Here is a 20,127-nt window from a genome sequence, read left to right as displayed (position 1 = left end):
TTGGATACACTGTGTGGACGGCGCAGGATGGGCTTGGGTACACTGTGTGAACAGCGCAGGATGGGCTTGGATACACTGTGTGGACGGCGCAGGATGGGCTTGTGTCCACTGTGTGGACAGCGCAGGATGGGCTTGGATACACTGCACAGCGCAGGATGGGCTTGGATACACTGTGTGGACAGCGCAGGATGGGCTGGGATACAGTGTGGACAGCGCCGGATGGGCTTGGATACACTGTGGACAGCGCAGGATGGGCTTGGGTACACTGTTCACAGCGCAGGATGGGATTAGATACACTGTGTGGACAGCGCAGGATGGGCTTGGGTACACTGTGTGGACAGCGCAGGATGGGCTTGGATACACTGCACAGCGCAGGATGGACTTGGATACACTGTGTGGACAGCGCAGGATGGGCTTGGATACACTGTGTGGACAGCGCAGGATGGGCTTGGGTACACTGTGTGCACAGCGCAGGATGGGCTTGGATACACTGTGTGGACAGCGCAGGATGGGCTTGGATACACTGTGTGGACAGCGTAGGATGGGTTTGGATACACTGTGTGGACAGCGCAGGATGGACTTGGGTACACTGTGTCCACAGCGCAGGATGGGCTTGGATACACTGTGTGGACAGCGCAGGATGGGCTTGGGTACACTGTGTGGATAGCGCAGGATGGGCTTGGGTACACTGTGTGGACAGCGCAGGATGGACTTGGATACACTGTGTGGACAGCGCAGGATGGGCTTGGATACACTGTGTGGACAGCGCAGGATGGGCTTGGGTACACTGTGTGCACAGCGCAGGATGGGCTTGGATACACTGTGTGGACAGCGCAGGATGGGCTTGGATACACTGTGTGGACAGCGTAGGATGGGCTTGGATACACTGTGTGGACAGCGCAGGATGGACTTGGGTACACTGTGTCCACAGCGCAGGATGGGCTTGGATACACTGTGTGGACAGCGCAGGATGGGCTTGGGTACACTGTGTGGATAGCGCAGGATGGGCTTGGGTACACTGTGTGGACAGCGCAGGATGGGCTTGGGTACACTGTGTGGACAGCACAGGATGGGCATGGATACACTGTGCGGACAGCGCAGGATGGGTTTGGATACCCTGTGCGGACAGCGCAGGATGGGCTTGGATACACTGTGCGGACAGCGCAGGATGGGCTTGTTTACACTGTGTGGATAGCGCAGGATGGACTTGGGTACACTGTGTGGACCGCAGGATGGGATTGGATACACTGTGTGGACAGTGCAGGATGGGCTTCCTTGGGTACCCTCTCCCGCTACAGGACACTAAATACTGGACTGCACGACGGCTTGTGACATCATCATTCAGCGCTAAAGGGTAGCGTAATCACTGCGCGACCCTCTCCTGCACTTTTCTTGAGTGGTGACGTAATCAGCTGGCGCCGGGAGCACGTGTGTTTGAGATACGGGAGGTAATGGTTCTGTTCCTATCTGCGGCGGGTGATGGCAGCTGGGTGTCGTTGCAGCTCGAGGCTGTCAGTGCCGTGTAGGACGTCGCCCCCTCACTAGCAGTGAGTTGGTATGGTCCAGTGTCCGTGCTGGTAGTGTTAACCTCTTCAATGCCGACAGATCTTTCCTTGTTGCTTTCCTCCCCTTTCCTCTTTTCTCTCCTCCACTTTCCTCTTCTCTCCCCCACACCCCATTTTCCTCTTCTCTCCCCCCCACCTCACTTTCCTCTTGTCTCCCCCCCACCCCACTTTTCTATCTTCTCTCCCCCCACCCCACTTTCCTCTTGTCTCCCCCCCCACCCCACTTTCCTCTTGTCTCCCCCCTTTCCTCTTTTCTCTCCTCCACTTTCCTCTTGTCTCCCCCCCACCCCCCCTTTCCTCTTCTGTCTCCCCCCCACCCCCCCTTTCCTCTTCTGTCTCCACCCCACCCCCCCCCACCCCCCCTTTCCTCTTCTGTCTCCACCCCACCCCCCCTTTCCTCTTCTGTCTCCACCCCACCCCCCCTTTCCTCTTCTGTCTCCACCCCACCCCCCCTTTCCTCTTCTGTCTCCACCCCACCCCCCCTTTCCTCTTCTGTCTCCACCCCACCCCACCCTCTTCTGTCTCCACCCCACCCCACCCCACCCCACCCTTTCCTCTTCTGTCTCCCCCCCCCTTTCCTCTTCTGTCTCCCCCCTTCCCCCCTTCCCCCCTTCCCCCCTTCCCCCCTTCCCCCCTTTCCTCTTCTGTCTCCCACCCCCCCACCCTTTCCTCTTCTGTCTCCCACCCCCCTCCCACCCTTTCCTCTTCTGTCTCCCCCCTCCCTCCCACCCTTTCCTCTTCTGTCTCCCCCCTCCCTCCCACCCTTTCCTCTTCTGTCTCCCCCCTCCCTCCCACCCTTTCCTCTTCTGTCTCCCCCCTCCCTCCCACCCTTTCCTCTTCTGTCTCCCCCCTCCCTCCCACCCTTTCCTCTTCTGTCTCCCCCCTCCCTCCCACCCTTTCCTCTTCTGTCTCCCCCCTCCCTCCCACCCTTTCCTCTTCTGTCTCCCCCCTCCCTCCCACCCTTTCCTCTTCTGTCTCCCCCCTCCCTCCCACCCTTTCCTCTTCTGTCTCCCCCCTCCCTCCCACCCTTTCCTCTTCTGTCTCCCCCCTCCCTCCCACCCTTTCCTCTTCTGTCTCCCCCCTCCCTCCCACCCTTTCCTCTTCTGTCTCCCCCCTCCCTCCCACCCTTTCCTCTTCTGTCTCCCCCCTCCCTCCCACCCTTTCCTCTTCTGTCTCCCCCCTCCCTCCCACCCTTTCCTCTTCTGTCTCCCCCCTCCCTCCCACCCTTTCCTCTTCTGTCTCCCCCCTCCCTCCCACCCTTTCCTCTTCTGTCTCCCCCCTCCCTCCCACCCTTACCTCTTCGTTCTCTCCCTTACCCCTCCTTTCTTCTCTCTCCCCTCTCCCCCCTTGCCTCTTTGGTCTCCCCCCTTGCCTCTTTGGTCTCCCCCCTTGCCTCTTTGGTCTCCCCCTTGCCTCTTTTCGGTCTCCCCCCACCCCACTTTCCTCTTCTCTCTCCCCACCCTGAGCCATAACCTTATTTTTCCTTCCCCCAGGTTGTTTTTTGCAGTTTTTGTTGTCACCGTTCCCTTTACCCGAAAAAATGAAAAATTTAAATTGCAAATGCGATTGAAACAGCATAACCCTGCAATTCTGTCTTTTTTTTGAGGGGGGTTATTTTTATTGCGTTTGTTGTGCGGTAGGAATGGCCACAGAGGCTGATTATCCCCCCCGACGGTGCGACTACAGCACCTCCGGCCTCAGAAGGTTTATTTATGCGGTATTTTAATGGTTAGAAATGTCCAAATTTCTTTTTAGACTTGGGGTGAAATAATTTTGTGTCTTCATAGATTGGAAATTTCCAGACACAAGAAGGAATCTGATTATTCTCTGTCCACATTCTTGCATCGGGGAACTTCTTTCTTTTTTTTGAATATATATAATTTTATATTCCCTGGTTTCTCACCTTTTTTCTTCTCTCGGGGACTTGAGCCTTTTGTCGTCTGTATTCTGAGATCTTGATGCTTGTATTATTATTATTTATTTATTTAGATAGCACCATTAAGGGTGTGTGCACACGCTGCGGATTCTACTGCGGATCCGCAGCGGATTGCACAGTACCTTTATAGCCTATGGAAAATGAAAACCGCAGTGCAGACGCTGCGGAATTTTCCGCACGGATTTGCTGCGGTTTCCAAACCGCAGAAAGAATTGACATGTCAATTCTTTCTGCGGATTCCGCTGCGGTTTGCCATCTGCTCCATTGTAGAGATGGAAAACCGCAGGGCAAACCCGCAGGCTAATCCGCAGGTCTTCTGACCTGCGGATTTTACAAAATCCGCGCTGACAAATCCACAGAGCATTCCGCAGCGTGTGCACGTACCCTAATTCTATGGTGCTGTACATGAGATGGGGTTACATCAAAATACAAATATCACTTACAGTAAACAAACTAACAATCACAGACTGATGCAGAGGGAAGAAGACCCTGCCCTTGCGGGCTTACATTCTACAGGATTATGGGGAAGGAGACAGTAGGTCGGGTTGCAGTAGCTCCAATGGTGAGGTGGCTGCATGGTCATTACAGGTTGTGAGATTTTATGAAGAGATGGGTTTACAGGTTCCATCTGAAGGATCCGAATGTGGTTGATAGTCGGACATGTTGGGGCACAGATTTCCAGAGGATGGGGGATATTCAGGAGAAATCTTTGAGGCAGTTAGGTGAGGAGCAAATAATGTGGAGGAGAGAAGGGAGGACCAGAGATTACCTGAGGAAAGATATTGAGAGACTAGTTTGGAAATTTACGGAGGTGAAAGGGTATGGATGGCTTTGTAGGTCATTGTTAGTAGTTTAAACTGGATACGTTGAGGGAATGGGAGCCAGTAAAGAGATTTGAAGAGGAGCGGAGGAGAGAGATGAATTAGTCGGGCAGCAGAGTTAAGGATGGGCTGGATGGGTGCGAGAGTGTTAGCAGGGAGGCCACAGAAAAGGATGTTGCAATAGTCGAGACGGGAGTTGATTAGGGCATGCACAAGCATTTTAGTAGATTGAGGGTTGAGGAAAGGACGGATTCTGGAAATATTTTTGAGCTGCAGGTGACAGAAGGCGAAGAGAGCTTGGATGTGCGGTTTGAAGGACAGGGCAAAAGTTAAACGAGGCAGCAGATTAGCGGGACAGGGGAAAGTGTGCATTCATTTATAGTGATAGATAGATCAGGTAGGAAAGGTATGCGAGATGGAGGAAAGATGATGAGTTCAGATTTGTCCACATTGAGTTTGAGGAAGCGAGAGGAGAAGGAGGATATGGCTGATACACGCCAGGATTCTGGACAGCAGAGAGGTAGATCTGAGTGCCGTCAGCATACAGGTGGTACTGGAATCCGTGGGACTTTTGAGTTGCCCCAGGCCAAGTGTATAAATTGAGAAGAGTAGGGGTCCTAGAAAAGAGCCTTGGGGACTCCAACAGAGAGAGGATGGGATGAGGAAGTAGTGTGGGAGATGCTGAATGTGCGGTTGTACAGTCATGGCCAAAAGTTTAGAGAATGACACAAATATTATTTTTTACAAAGTCTACTGCTTCATTTTTTCTAATGGCAATTTGCATATACTCCAGAATGTTATAAAGAGTGATCAGCTTAACAGCAATTACTTGCAAAGTCAATATTTGCCTAGAAAATTAACTTTATCCCCCAAAACACATTTCAACATCATTGCAGCCCTGCCTTAAAAGGACCAGCTAACATCGTTTCAGTGATTGCTCCATTAACACAGGTGTGGGTGTTGATGAGGACAGGGCTGGAGATCAATCTGTCATGATTAAGTAAGAATGACACCACTGGACACTTTAAAAGGAGGCTGGTGCTTGGCATCATTGTTTCTCTTCTGTTAACCATGGTTATCTCTAAAGAAACACGTGCAGTCATCATTGCACTGCACAAAAATGGCCTAAGAGGGAAGAGTATCGCAGCTAGAAAGATTGCACCTCAGTCAACAATCTATCGCATCATCAAGAACTTCAAGGAGAGAGGTTCCCTTGTTGCCAAAAAGGCTCCAGGGCGCCCAAGAAAGACCAGCAAGCGCCAGGACCGTCTCTTAAAAGTATTTCAGCTGCGGGATCGGGCTACCAGCAGTGCAGAGCTTGCTCAGAAATGGCATCTGCACGCACTGTGAGGCGGAGACTCTTGGAGCAAGGCCTGGTCTCAAGGAGGGCAGCAAAGAAGCCACTTCTCTCCAGAAAAAACAAACATCATGGACAGACTGATATTCTGCAAGAGGTACAGGGAGTGGACTGCTGAGGACTGGGGTAAAGTCATTTTCTCTGATGAATCCCCTTTTCGATTGTTTGGGACATCTGGAAAACGGCTTATTCGGAGAAGACCAGGTGAGCGCTACCACCAGTCTTGTCTCATGCCAACTGTCAAGCATCCTGAAACCATTCATGTGTGGGGTGGCTTCTCAGCCAAGGGAATGGGCTCTCTCTCAGTCTTGCCTAAAAACACAGCCATGAATAAAGAATGGTACCAGAATGTCCTCCAAGAGCAGTTTGGCGATCAACAATGCCTTTTTCAACATGATGGAGCACCTTGCCATAAAGCAAAAGGTGATAACTAAATGGCTCAGGGAACAAAACATAGAGATTTTGGGACCATGGCCTGGAAACTCCCCAGATCTTAATCCCATTGAGAACTTGTGGTCAATCATCAAGAGACGGGTGGACAAACAAAAACCTTCAAATTCAGACAAAATAAAAGCATTGATTTTGCAAGAATGGACTGCTATCAGTCAGGATTTGATCCAGAAGTTGATTGAGAGCATGCCAGGGAGAATTGCTGAGGTCCTGAAGAAGAAGGGTTAACACTGCAAATATTGACTTGCTGCATTAACTCATTCTAACTGTCAATATAACCTTTTGTTACTCATAATATGATTGCAATTATATTTCTGTATGTGATAAAAACATCTGACAAACACATAAAAACCAAAGGGCAGCAGATCATGTGAAAATATAATATTTGTGTCATTCTCTAAACTTTTGGCCATGACTGTAGAGGTATGAGGAGATCCAGGATAGGGTGAGGTTTTTGATACTAAAGGAGGAGAGGATCTGTAGTAGGAGGCAGTGGTCAACTGTGTCGAAAGCAGAGGACAGGTCTAGAAGGAGGAGTATAGAGTATTGTCCGTTATCTTTGGCTGTAAGTTGGTCCTTAGTAATTTTGGTCAGGGCTGTCTCAGTGGAGTGATGGGGGCGGAAACCAGATTGTAGATTGTCAAAGAGCAAGTTAGATGAGGGGTGGGAGGAAAGTTCAGTGTGGACGTGCTGCTTCAGGAGTTTGGAAGCGAATGGGAGCAGCGATATCTGGTGATAGCTGGACGTGGCTGTTGGATCGAGGGTTGACTTTTTAAGGATAGGCATGATTGTGGCATGTTTGAAAGCTGAAGGGAAAGTACCAGAAGTTAAACATAGGTTGATGAGGTTAGGGACGGGATAAGTGTGGTGATGAGGTTGGAGAGGAGGTGGGATGAGATGGGGTTGAGTGCACAAGTGGTGAGGTGTGATTTAGAGAGGAGACAATTAAGCTCCTCTTCAGTGATGTTTTATAGGGAGGTTATGGGGTTAGGGCATTGGTCTGGTATACAAAGGGGTTGTGGGGGTTGAACAATTGCTTGTATGTAGTGATATGGATCATCTCCCAGGAGGACACAGATGGCAGCGACCTTCAGTGGCTCTGTCTCCTCTGCCATGAGGGTAATTGAGAGTCTTAGGGGATCGGAGCTGGAACACGTGGCTCTGAGATGGTTAAACAACCGTGATCGGAGTTTGGTTCCAGTCTGTGCTTTTGAGGTAGATGTCGGCTGTATGACCCCCCCCCCCCCACACACACACACACACGTCTGGACTTGAAGACCCTGGCACGCAAATACTGTTGAGCCCCCACTTGTGCCTGGTAGATGATCCTGCGCCGACTCACAGGGTGCAGGGTTTTCACTTCTGGAATCTCTTTAAAAGCAACTCCCCAATTTCTCACCTTTTCATTTTCTAGGGAGACAAGAGAATAAAAGATGATGGATGCACAGCGGAAGAAACGTACTGAACGGAAAAGACCTCGCAGCGACAAGAGGAGCTGGGAGTCAGAAAAGGTGGAGGAGAATCCAGCCCCTTCCCTGGACCCCAAATTTGTGGAATATTTCCGACGAGTGAAAGAAACTCTGGAGCAAGACTTTGAATCGGCAGAAAATCTGGGTAAGAAGCCACATTACTAATGCAAACCAGCTCCTCCTCTGTGGTCCTTCCTTCACATCACTGCTGCATCCAGTCGCTATCCTCAGCAGTGACATTTACACATAGTAGAATGTTATAGCTGTGATTGGCTGCAGCGGTCATTTGATGGGTGGACGTGATGTCATCATTGCCAGGGATCCTATTATTTTAACACATTTCCTTCTCTTCCTCCTGGAGTCCATAATAGACAAAGAAATGATCACTCACCGTCAGCACTAGAGATGGATGGCGCTGCTGATGCTATTGTCTCAAACCCCCAGCTGTGTATAGTATTTTTTTCCATTCACTGACAGCAAGCAGCAGTCTTGCACCTTGCAAGGTACTGATAGATGTCAGGATATCGATTTCAAATTCTCCATCTCCTCGCAGCTCTATTCGTCCGGAATGTCTTCAAGGAGGTGAAGGGGAACGAGCGAGCCGTGGCGGCCGACGTTGCTGGGAGCATCACCCTGCAGAAGCTGCTGGCGCACGCATCATCTGCCGAGCTGTGCCAATTTCTGGATGTCCTGAGTAAGAGCTGGCAGACTATATGTTGGCATCGTACCGGATCACACGTGGTTGAGACTGCTCTCCTCCAGTACGAGCGGCTTCAGGGAGCTGAGGAGGAAGATGAGGAGGAAGATGGGAGTGATCCCTGCAGCAGCCTGGACGATCTAATTCTGAGCCTCTGCGCAGAAGTGAAGTGCAAGTTCCTGTCTTACAACCAGAACACACACGGCAGCTTCATCGTACGGACTCTGTTCCAGGTGCTGAGCGGAACCATCCTCAGCAAGGACCCCAGGAAAGCAGGTCAAGGGTCCACAGGTAGACATTTTTTTTTTTTTTATAGTTACAATGTTCTTCCTCCATACTGTTTTTAAATTACGAGCTGAGGTTCTTAGCAAGAAGAGGTATTGAATAGGAAGAAACGCAAAGTAACTAGTCTTTAGTTCCAAAACATCATACAATTACTTGTATGGAACAGCTGCAATAACGCTCATGGCCACTACATATACGCCGTTGTGCCAGTTCTACCATTCACTTGTATGGATTTGCTGCAGTACTGCTCACGGCCACTGCACCATATACGGCACTGATATCACCTGAGTGCAGTGCGTTTGCCGTGGATGACGACAATGGAGGAGATGGACAAATGACTTCCTGCGTCACCTCCACAGCTGTGTTGTGATACTCTGATGTGAGGGGATCGGAGCTCTGACACTTGGGTCACACTCGCAGCAGAGCAGGAGCCGAGTGTCATTAGCAGATTGCATGCGATGGCCCCACCAGTGTGAGCGAGCTCTTTGTATGTCGTCCTTGTCTCTTGCAGTCCGCTCTGAGTTTGACGTGCCGCCCATTTTCCTGCAGGAGTTACAGGAGATGAGTGGATTATTTAAGGGTGACATCGGAGGTGAGTTCATATTGCCTTTTAATGACCAATTCATTTCACTGAGACACACGCCTGACCCTCGCTTTGTGCACTCACCAGTCTTTGCCACCCATGAATTGGCCAGCTTGGGCATGCAGACCGCTCTAGTGGTTCTACACCGGAAGTCGCCTTCTACGTGCGCCGCACTCTGCGATGATGTCATCGGTTACTTGTCCTCCAGGGAGGTCTCAGGCCATGGCCGGTAAGGACTGAGGGAGGGGTGGTGGATGACTCCAGAATGCTGCCATTCTGTATTCTATTGCTTGTACAGCCTTCCAGCTCCTCCTCCTTTTTACACTCCTCCCATGAGGAGCCCAGAAATGTTTTTGGAATCACTAGTGACCTTCCTTTCCTTTTTTTTTTCAGCATCCTCCTAGTTTTCCTGAAGGACGAGACCAGCAGCCGCCTTTTTGAGAAAATTCTGGAAGTTTCTGAGCAGAAGCAGCTGCATCGCCTTTTTAAAGCACAGTTTAAAGGCCAGCTAAGGGAGCTGTCAGCACATCCCATCGCCAACTATACGGTGCAAAAATTGATCAGTGCCATCCAAAGAAAGAAAGTGGTGAGTAATGCCCCTAGTTCCTTCCTTCAGATATGGTATCACAGTGACCACCACTGACTGTCATTTTGCAAGTTTTCTGCCATGTTCGAGGAGCTGTCGCCAGGAATAGAGGACGTTTTGGCCAAAGGTCACATGGGGATTGTCACAACCCTGGCAGAGGGTTGCAAGAGACTGGAAAGTCACCAGGAGGAGCTCGTCACCCTTCTCATGGAGGTAGGTGCCCCCTACAATTGTGCATCATTGTACTCTAATATCATACAATGCAAATAAATATTCTCAACCTCTCCCAGGCCTTCCACTGTGCTGCGCCGACCTCCCGCCAAATCTCCTGTGTACTGCTATTCCTGTCTCTACTGACCTACGAGATTTACTACAAGATCGAGGAAGAGAAGGAACGCTCTGAGCATAAAGTAAAATCCCATTTACTTCACTTATCTCTTCAATTCAAACTTATGACTGTAGAGGACAGTATTATAGTAGTTATATTCTTGTACGTAGGGACAGTAGTTATATTCTTGTACGTAGGGACAGTATTATAGTAGTTATATTCTTGTACATAGGAGCAGTATTATAGTAGTTATATTCTTGTACATAGGAGCAGTATTATAGTAGTTATATTCTTGTACATAGGGGCAGTATTATAGTAGTTATATCCTTGTACATAGGGGGCAGTATTATAGTAGTTATATTCTTGTACATAGGGGCAGTATTATAGTAGTTATATCCTTGTACATAGGGGGCAGTATTATAGTAGTTATATTCTTGTACATAGGAGCAGTATTATAGTAGTTATATTCTTGTACATAGCAGCAGTATTATAGTAGTTATATTCTTGTACATAGGAGCAGTATGATATTTATATTCCTGTACATAGGGAGCAGTATTATAGTAGTTATATTCTTGTACATAGGGGCAGTATTATTGTAGTTATATTCTTGTACATAGGGGGCAGTAATATAGTAGTTTTATTCTTGTCCATAGGGGACAGTATTATAGTAGTTATATTCTTGTACATAGGAGCAGTATGATATTTATATTCCTGTACATAGGAGCAGTATTATAGTAGTTATATTCTTGTACCGTATGTATAGAGGAAGTATAGACAGTATTATAGTAGTTATATTCTTGTACATAGGGGCAGTATTATAGTAGTTATATTCTTGTACATAGAGGGCAGTATTATAGTAGTTATATTCTTGTACATAGGAGCAGTATTATAGTAGTTATATTCTTGTAGATAGAGGGCAGTATTATAGTAGTTATATTCTTGTACATAGGAGCAGTATTATAGTATATTCTTGTACATAGGGAGCAGTATTGTAGTTATGTTCTTGTACATAGGGGCTGTAGTATGGTAGTTATGTTCTTGTACATAGGGGATGTAGTATGGTAGTTATATTCTTGTACATAGGGGCAGTATTATAGTAGATATATTCTTGTACATAGGGGGCAGTATTATAGGAGCAGTACTATACAAGTAATACTTTTCAGGATAACCCGGATGTGAAGCTGCAGTCTGTCACCTACCATGGCTCCATATTACTCCAACACCTCCTCCATTTTGAAAATCCCACTATAGTGCTGCATAGCATGGGGAATATGACTGAAGCAGACCTTCACACCGTAGCTTGTAGCCCAGCCGGCAGCCACATATTTGATGTCCTGCTTGATGGTTCCAACATTTCAAAAAAACAGAAGAAGAAAATTCTACGAAAGTTAAAGGTACATTTACACTTATAGTTCAGGACCTATGCCCAATATTTTGTTTTGGAGTCCAGTAATGTCCTATTGTCCACTTGGCGGGAATTCCTTATCGCCGTTCCTTTTCTTCATTTATCCACCTTAGGCTCACTGCATGGAGCTGGCATGTAACAAGTATGGAAGCCGAGTGTTGGACCGTGTATGGAACACCTCCACCATGGGAGTGAAAGAGGAGATCGCTCAGAAACTCGGTGAGATTTGCCCATTTCCCATAAGGGATTTGTCCAGTCTTATAAAGTTTAATCACAGACTGATAGAAAGTTTTGCAACTTTTGCAATTTTTCTTTCTTGTTGACAGTTATAAGACTCCGGGAGCTGCAGAATGACCCCATCGGACATCACATCGCCAGAAACTTTGCTCTAAATCACTTTGTGAAGAGGCGGAAAGTTTGGGAAGAGCACCAGCAAGTGGCGAAAAAGCGGCGCAAAATGTTTGCCGACATCCTGGAGGACTGAGAAGATTAGCAGCTGAGGAACCTTCCTTGGTGTCCATGAGTTGCCGCCTCTCGCCCATCAGTCATGGTGACCTCTTGGCCAATATCTGGGGTCTTGGGATGTGGCTGTTCTTTGTTAATGACCCAGTCAGTGTGGATCCTTAATTGAGAACTGTGACAATCTCTCCTCCACACACCCCACTTTATTGGGTTCCGGTCCTGGATCACAGTGGCGAACACCACCACTATGGACTATTACAGGTTTATCCACAATTTCATTCAGATGTTTCTAATCCCCAAATCTTCTCAACTGTATATAGCATTCCCAATAAGTCATTTTATAAACTTTCAAAATTGTGTAATTAAGTTTACTTCCCATAAAAGAGGCCCTTTCTTGCGCATTACAAAGGTGAATAGTATTTTCTGAAATCTTACTCCTAGTCTGAGAGCTGATCACTTGAAGTTACAGGCCCAAAGCCTGAGGCTGCCACTACTGAGAGATTCTGATGAGAGCACGACTCCTGTCAGGTGCACTGTTGTTTTTTCTCTCACCCATGACCGCACTACTGAGAGAGGGGATCCGCCTTTCATGAACAGGAAACCTACAGGATAAAAGGGTGGCGCATCTCCCACACATCAGTTGGTTTTCTGTCCTTGATGGGGGAACCTTGTATCGGGGCATACCTGAAGAAAAGAAGACGCGGCATCAGTGGTTGTTCCCAAACCTGGCAATTGGTTCAGGTAGTGATCCCTTCCCTGCCTCGGCTGCTGCAGTGGTCCTGAAGCACCACAGTGAGTCCGGAGGGGCCTTCAGTAGTGATCGGGAACAAGCAGCGTCACCACGCTCATTGGATTGCCGACTTCTGCGAGTTTCAAGTAGCGCACGTGCCAGGAGGTGCAGCAGCAGGGGAGTCCCCAAACAGCTCAGCGACGATGTGGCAGTGGCCGCTCGGAAGGAGGAGCAGAACCACACAGCAGAACCCAGTGCTCCTGCAAGGTGGACGAATCCTCCTTCTCCAGAGGGGATCTATCAGCTATGATTCCTCCTCCGAATCCGGTACCCTTAATTACCTCCGAGTGGTAAGTGATTTTCGTGAGGGTTCACTTTGTTATGGGGTCCTGTTTCATGTCATTCTACAAGGTGGGCCATTTATATGGATACACCTAAATAAAATGGGAATGGTTGGTGATATCAACTTCCTGTTTGTGGCACATTAGTATTTGGGAGGGGGGAAACTTTTCAAGATGGGTGGTGACCATGGTGGCCATTTTGGATCCAACTTTATTTTTTTCAAGGGGAAGAGAGTCTTGTGACACATAAGCCTTATTGAGAATTTCACAAGAAAAACAATGGTGTGCTTGGTTTTAACGTAACTTTATTCTTTCATGAGTTATATACAAGTTTATGACTACTTATAAAATGTGTTCAAAGTGCTGCCCATTGTGTTGGATTGTTAATGCAACCCTCTTCTCCCACTCTTGACACACTGATCGCAACACCGCAGAAGAAATGCTAGCACAGGCTTCCAGTATAAGTTGTTTCAGATGCTGCACATCTCGTATCTTCACAGCATAGACATTTGCCTTCAGATGACCCCAAAGATAAAAGTCTAAGGGGGTCAGATCGGGAGACCTTGGTGGCCATTCAACTGGTCCACGACGACCAATCCACTTTCCAGGAAACTTCATGTAGGAATGCTCGGACCTGACACCCATAATTGATGGTATGGTGTGGTATATGGGGTACAAAGATAGTGGGGCCATTCTTCATCAATGGTAACCTCAATGCCACTGGATAGCTAAAATTGCTACATGATGATGTGTTGCCCTCTTTATGCATTGAAGATGGCACGTTCCCTGAGTTTTTCCAGCAATATGGTGCACCACCACATTATGGGTGTCAGGTCCGAGCATTCCTACAAGGAATCTGACCCCCTTAGACTAGCATTTCTTCTGCGGTGTTGCCATCAGTGTATCAAGAGTGGGAGAAGTGGGTTGCATTGACAATCCAACACAATGGGCAGCACTTTGAACACATTTTATAAGTGGTCATAAACTTGTAAATAACTCATGAAAGAATAAAGTTACGATAAAATCAAGCACACCACTGTTTTTCTTGTGAAATGCTCAATAAGTTTGATGTGTCACATGAAACTCTTCCCATTGGAAAAAATAAAGTTGGATCCAAAATGGCCGACTTCAAAATGGCCGCCAGGGTCATCACCCATCTTGAAAAGTTTCTCCCTCTCCATATACTAGTGTGCCACAAACAGAACGTTGATATCACCAACCATTCCCATTTTATTTAGGTGTATCCATATAAATGGCCCACCATGTATTGTCAGGGGAAGAAATGCATAATATAATAAATTTTATTTCTATAGCGCCGACATATTCCGCAGCACTTTACATTTCGGAAATGCATAGTGCAGTCCAAGCACAGGGCGTGTGTGCTCTGTAATGAAGAGTTGGCACATTCGTGGGAGAAGAGACTTTCAGTCTTGTATTGAACACACATTATGTGATGAGTACTCCTTATTTGACCTCTGAGTTGAGATCTTTTATGAGGGCGAGGTTAAAAACTCCCTAAAATCCCTGTCTCAAAGAGAAGAGAGGGACAGGCGAAGCATGAAATCTAGGAGGTTGTCTCCTGAGTCAGCAGAGGTTGAAGATGGAGTTTTAGTATCTTCCTCTACAACTTCGTCATTGGATGAGGATATGGCAGGACCTCACTGGATTCCTATAGAGGAGACAGATAAGCTAATTAACCCCTTGGAGACGAAGTCTGTTTTCACCTTGATAACTAGGGCAATTTTTACAATTCTGACCACTGTCCCTTTATGAGGTAATAACTCTGGAACGCTTCCATGGATCCCGGTGATTCTGACATTGTTTTCTCATGACATATTGTACTTCATGTTAGGGGTAAAATTTCTTTGATCTGACTTATTTGTGGAAAAACAAATTTGGCGAAAATTTTTAAACTTTTAATTTTTATGCTCTTAAAATACAGAGCTGTCACATAAAATACTTAATAAATAACATTTCCCACATGTCTATTTTAAATCAGCACAATTTTGGAAACAAAATCTTTTTGTTAGGAAGTTATAAGGGTTAAAATTTGACCAGCGATTTCTCATTTTTACAAAAAAATTTGCTAAACCATTTTTTTTTTTTTTTTTTTTTTTTTACAAACCACCTCCCATTTAAAGTGACTTTGAGGGACCTATATGACAGAAAATACCCCAAAATGACACCATTCTAAAATTTACACCCCTCAAGGTGCTCAAAACCACATTCAAAAAGTTTATTAACCCTTCGGGTGCTTCACAGTAATTTTTGGAATGTGGAAGGAAAAAATAAATATTTACTTATCTTTCACAAAAATTTTCCTTTAGACCTATTTTTTTCTTTTTTTTTTTTTTTTCGCAAGGGTAAGGCTAGTTTCACACTAGCGTTTATTCCACGCAGCACACGGCGCCGCTAAGCCCCGCCCCCTGCCGGCTCCCTGTCCGCCCCATCCGGTCATTGCCGTGCGCTAGAAGGATTTTGGCGTGCGCTGCGCACTTTTGAAGGTGCGCCCGTGTGCGCCGAACGCAGCATGTTGCATTTCGGCGCGCTCGGCACACCTTCAAAAGTGCGAAGCGCACACCAAAATTCTACTAGCGCACGGCCAGCACACGATCTGCGCACCCTGTGCTTAAGATGGGGTGCGCAGATCGCTTGCGTCCATGTGCGATAGTAGGCGGCGATGACCGGATAGGGCGGGCAGGGAGCCAGCAGGGGGCGGGGCTCAGAGCCGCGTGTGCGCTGCGTGGAATAAACGCTAGTGTGAAACTAGCCTAACAGGAGAAAATGGACCATACACTTTGTTGTGCAAATTCTTCTGAGCTTGCCGATACCCCATATATGGGGAAAATCTACTGTTTTGGCGCACAGCAGGGCTTAGAAGGGCAGGAGCACCATTTCATTTATTGAATGTAAAATTTGCTGGAATAATTAGCGGACACCATGTCACGTTTGAAGAGCCCCTGATGAGCCTAAACAGTGGAAACCACCAACAAGTGACACTATTTTGGAAACTAGATCCCATAAGGAACTTATCAAGATGTGTATTGAGCACCTTGAACCAACGGGTGCTTCACAGAAGTTTATAACGTTAAGCCGTGAAAATAAAAAATCAAATTTTTCCACAATTTTTTTTTAGCTACAAATTTTTGTAGTATTTTCACAAGGGCAAAAGGAGAAAATGGACCCCAAAGTTTGTTGTTCAATTTCTCCTGAGTTCACCGATACCCCATATGTGGTCAAAAACTACTTTTGAGGCACAGTGGAAAGCTCAGAAGGGAAGTAGCGCCATATTACAGTGCAGATTTTGCTGCACTTGTTGAGGGTGCCATGTCACATTGGCAGAGCCCCTGAGGTGCCAGAACAGCAGAACTCCCCATAAGTGACCCCATTTTTCCAATTAAACCTCTCAATGAATTCATCTAGGGGTGCAGTGATTATATTGACACCACAGGTGTGTCACAAACACATACCATTGGGCAGTGAAGAAAAAATAATTTACCACCAAGATTGTGTGTTAGCCCCAAGTTTTACATTTTCACACTGGGAAATGGGTAAAAATGGCACCAACATTTGTCCCACATTATTTTCTGAATGTAGAAATACCCCATATGTGGCTGTACAGTACTACTTAGCCATACGGACTGACTTGGGTGGGATAGAGCCTCCTGGAGCGCAGATTTTCCTAGTCTAGTTTGTGGATTCCATATAAAGAGCCCCTAAGTCCTAGAAAAGCAGAATCCCCCCTCAAGTGACCCCATTTTGGAAATTATAACCCCTTTGGGAATTTATCTACAGATGTAGTGATGATTTTGACTCCATGAGTGTTTTCCAGAAACAAGCAGCAGTGAATGTTGCTGAGTGAAAATTGCAAAATGCTGTTGTAGTGAACTGTAGTGACCAGTACATTATGCCCAACTCATGATTTTGGAGTTATTTTCATACAGAAATGCCAAATGTGGGAGCTATATGTGGTTTATGCACACTGGGGCTCAGAAGGGGGGGGATTAGGATTTGGGAGCGGAGAATTTGCTGAATTTCTTTTGGCTGGTGAGGACCCATTTTGCTTTTCCAGAGCCTTTGTGCTACCAGTAACGTGGAAGCCCCTTATATTTTTGTTATTAGATGACAGATCTGAGTAAGGACTTGCTTTTTTTGTCGATTGAGTGGAAGCAATTTTATTGGAAACATTTTACATAACATTTTGGTTCACAGTTATCCGGCACACTACGCTGAGCACTTATTTTGGGGTTTCCATCTAAATCTCTGAGTGACGTGATACAGATGAAACCCTCGATGGATCCATTCACTTTAGTGAGGCAGACGCGCTGCTGGGTCTTCCACACGTGCTGCCGCCCACCACAAGGTAAAACAGCTGTGACACCTAGCCTATGTTATTGTTAACAAACCGCTGTTGGAGGCAGGGATATTAGCATATATGGTCGCATGTATTTTAGGCCAGCTTGGTCTGGTGTTTAATTTGCATACTTTGCTAGTATATGTGGATGAAGTAGTGCTCTATCACCATTAATTCTATTGCCCTATGGTAATAATGTTACTGGGAATGCCCAGATCTGTTCATTAAACACAGGCGGTTTGGTAGCCATTAGCCATAGATGTCTTTCTTGTGTGGGACATGCCACGGTGTAGATTGGTGGATTAAATGTGACCAGTTTATATAATAAACACACACTGTGTGTCACCTAGTGTTAATCTAATTGTAGATAGCATTTGAAAAAGTGGATAGTCACAAAAAATTTGACCCAATCTTCTCAGCGGTATAAGACCACACAAGTAAAGATATGGGGTGGTCATAATACGTAAGATATGAGAGATATAATATAAACAGTTCATTGTGGAGACTCATAGGCCGGCGCGCAATTTTTGCACGAGTGCACTTTTTGCTTGTTTGCACATGTTCCCCACATTGTTCCTTTTCCTGTCTTAGTTTTTTCTAATAAAGTAACCTTTATAAATACATGGATCTATGGTCGTTTGTGGTTTTCCACACCTCCGTACTATAGTGAGGCAGCAGAGTTACTCTAGACTCCATCTGGCCTCTGTTCCACAGTGTCCTTCTTTTAAGAAGTGCATAAAACTGTGGCCGACAGCGCTTTTATGCAATCCTAAAAGATGGACACCTCCGGATCACAGGTCAGACGGTATCCACAGTGCCTCCAACTGCCTGATTATAGGGCAGTTCTGTCTGAATCACATATTTCAGAGATTTACATGGAAGCCCCGGTGTAAGCGCCCAGCACAGAGCGCAGGATAAATTTGCGCCGAGCCTAACTGCGATCTTTAGGAGGCAGAATGAAAAAACAGCATGGGAAGAATTGGTTTTATTTATTTTTTACGCCGTTCCTCATGTGGTTTAAGTGATTAGGTGACTTTATTCTTCGGGTTGGTGCAATTTCAACGATACCAGATTTATATTGGATTTTTATGTTTGGCTGCTGTCACACACTAAAAGATGCTTTTTATAGGGAAAACAAGTTTTTGTGACACCATATTTTGAGAACTGTAATTTTTCCATGTTTCGGCCGACAGTCATGTTACGGCTTGTTTTTTGCGGAACAAGCTGAAGTTTCTATTGGTACCATTTTTGGGCACATGACATTTTTTTGATCACCTTCTATCCCAATTTTTGGGAGACAGAATGAACAAAAACCAGCGATTCAAGATTTTTTTTTTTAATTTTTTTTTTTATATCGTTCCGTGTGTGATAAAATTGGTAAGACAGCTTTATTTTTTGGGTCAGTACGATTACAGCAATACCTCATTTGGTTTTTTTTTATGTTTTGGCGCTTTTACACAACAAAAATTTTTTAGAGAAAAAATAACCATTTTTTCCATCGCTTTAACCATAACCTTTTATTTTTCTGCTGTTGGAGCTGTATGGGTGCTTGTTTTTTGCGGGACAAAATGACGTTTTCAGCTGTACCATTTTTATTTACACCTGTCATTTTGATCGGATTTTATTGCACTTTTTGTTCGGTGGTATGATGATAAAGGATTGTTTTTGCCTTGCTTCTTTATTTTTTGATGGTGTTCACGGAAGGGGTTAACTAGTGGGACAGTTATAGAGTAAGTCGTTACGGACGTGGCGATACCAAATGTGTACTTTTATTGTTTTTTTTTTATTATTTACATTAATGTATTGGCAAAAAAAATTTTTTTTCCCTTTGGGGATTTTTAAAAAAAATATTTTTATACATTAATTTTTTAACTTTTTTACATTGCCCCATATTACTATATTACATCAGATCAATTATCTGATACTCTGCACTGCAGAATATCAGATCAGGATGTGACAGGCAGGGAGGGAGGTATGCCAGCACCTGCTCTCAGGCCCGGAAGGACCCCGCGGCCATCTTGGTGCCGGGGGTCTCCATGGAGACCTTCAGAACAACACTATCGCATTGCGTCGTTCTCATGGGATCGCGTAGGGAGCCCTCTCCCTGCGCGATGCTTCTCTATGCCACTGTCACTACTGACAGCGGCATCAGAGGGGTTACATGTCCGCGATCGGTGCTAGCACCGACCGTGGGCATTGCCGTGGCGTGTCAGCTGTAACATACAGCTGACACCTGCACATGATCGCCGCGGCGCTCAGCGTAAGGCTGCACTATCGCTGCGCCATACTAGTACTGCTCTTGGCACAAACGCACCTCCCGAATAGCAGTACTAGTACGGTGCATGTCGCAAAGGGGTTAAAGTGGTTAGATCCATAATGGGTAAGGTTGATCCAAAGCCAGCAAAATTATAGGCTCATCTAGGAGATACAGTTGTGGCCAAAAGTATTGACACCCCTGCAATTCTGTCAGATAATATTCAGTTTCTTCCTGAAAATGATTGCAAACACAAATTCTTTGGTATTATCTTCATTTAATTTGTCTTAAATGAAAAAACACAAAAGAGAATGAAGCAAAACATTGATCATTTCACACAAAACTCCAAAAATGGTCCAGACAAAAGTATTGGCACCCTCAGCCTAATACTTGGTTGCACAACCTTTAGCCAAAATAACTGCGACCAACCGCTTCCGGTAACCATCAATGAGTTTCTTACAATGCTCTGCTGGAATTTTAGACCATTCTTCTTTGGCAAACTGC

The 20,127-nt window shown here is 46.1% G+C and overlaps 2 protein-coding genes across 5 annotated transcripts in view; both read left to right on the top strand.

Moving 5' to 3' along the window:
* Positions 1 to 1,300: 1,300 nt before the first annotated feature.
* Positions 1,301 to 12,352, top strand: NOP9 (NOP9 nucleolar protein). 4 transcript variants are annotated; one of them, XM_073567025.1, is made up of 11 exons: positions 1,301 to 1,448; positions 7,544 to 7,743; positions 8,152 to 8,586; positions 9,092 to 9,172; positions 9,251 to 9,392; positions 9,557 to 9,749; positions 9,822 to 9,962; positions 10,040 to 10,159; positions 11,241 to 11,471; positions 11,596 to 11,701; positions 11,809 to 12,352. In XM_073567025.1, exons 2-11 carry the CDS (start codon positions 7,563 to 7,565, stop codon positions 11,964 to 11,966), a joined length of 1,788 nt encoding a protein of 595 aa, XP_073423126.1. In that variant the 5' UTR covers positions 1,301 to 1,448; positions 7,544 to 7,562; the 3' UTR covers positions 11,967 to 12,352. The 4 variants fall into 4 exon arrangements, with proteins under 4 accessions (XP_073423126.1, XP_073423125.1, XP_073423127.1 ...); XM_073567024.1 differs by having other exon boundaries at positions 1,392 to 1,547; XM_073567026.1 differs by having other exon boundaries at positions 1,418 to 1,555.
* A 510-nt stretch (positions 12,353 to 12,862) lies between these two features.
* LOC141082948 (sodium/potassium-transporting ATPase subunit alpha-2) overlaps positions 12,863 to 20,127 on the top strand; it is a 183,895-nt gene continuing 176,630 nt past the window's right edge. Inside the window, exon 1 of the mRNA XM_073567023.1 lies at positions 12,863 to 13,024. Within this exon, the coding sequence (XP_073423124.1) occupies positions 12,878 to 13,024 (147 nt within the window). The 5' untranslated portion in view covers positions 12,863 to 12,877. The remainder of the gene's footprint in view (positions 13,025 to 20,127) is intronic.

This window comes from Dendrobates tinctorius, unplaced genomic scaffold (assembly GCF_039654945.1).
Source record: "Dendrobates tinctorius isolate UK_male_01 unplaced genomic scaffold, ASM3965494v1 ptg000019l, whole genome shotgun sequence".
NCBI classification, from domain to species: domain Eukaryota; kingdom Metazoa; phylum Chordata; class Amphibia; order Anura; family Dendrobatidae; genus Dendrobates; species Dendrobates tinctorius.
The sequence above is the reverse complement of the archived record's forward strand: the minus strand, read 5'-3'. Positions and strand labels throughout refer to the sequence as shown.

Bases quoted from the DNA above. Each gene is read 5' to 3' on its own strand.
- NOP9 (XM_073567025.1), top strand. From the start codon at position 7,563: ATGATGGATGCACAGCGGAAGAAACGTACTGAACGGAAAAGACCTCGC. The intron at 9,173-9,250 runs GTGAGTTCATAT...TGCACTCACCAG, and splicing joins ATTTAAGGGTGACATCGGAG to TCTTTGCCACCCATGAATTG. The intron at 9,963-10,039 runs GTAGGTGCCCCC...AACCTCTCCCAG, and splicing joins TCGTCACCCTTCTCATGGAG to GCCTTCCACTGTGCTGCGCC.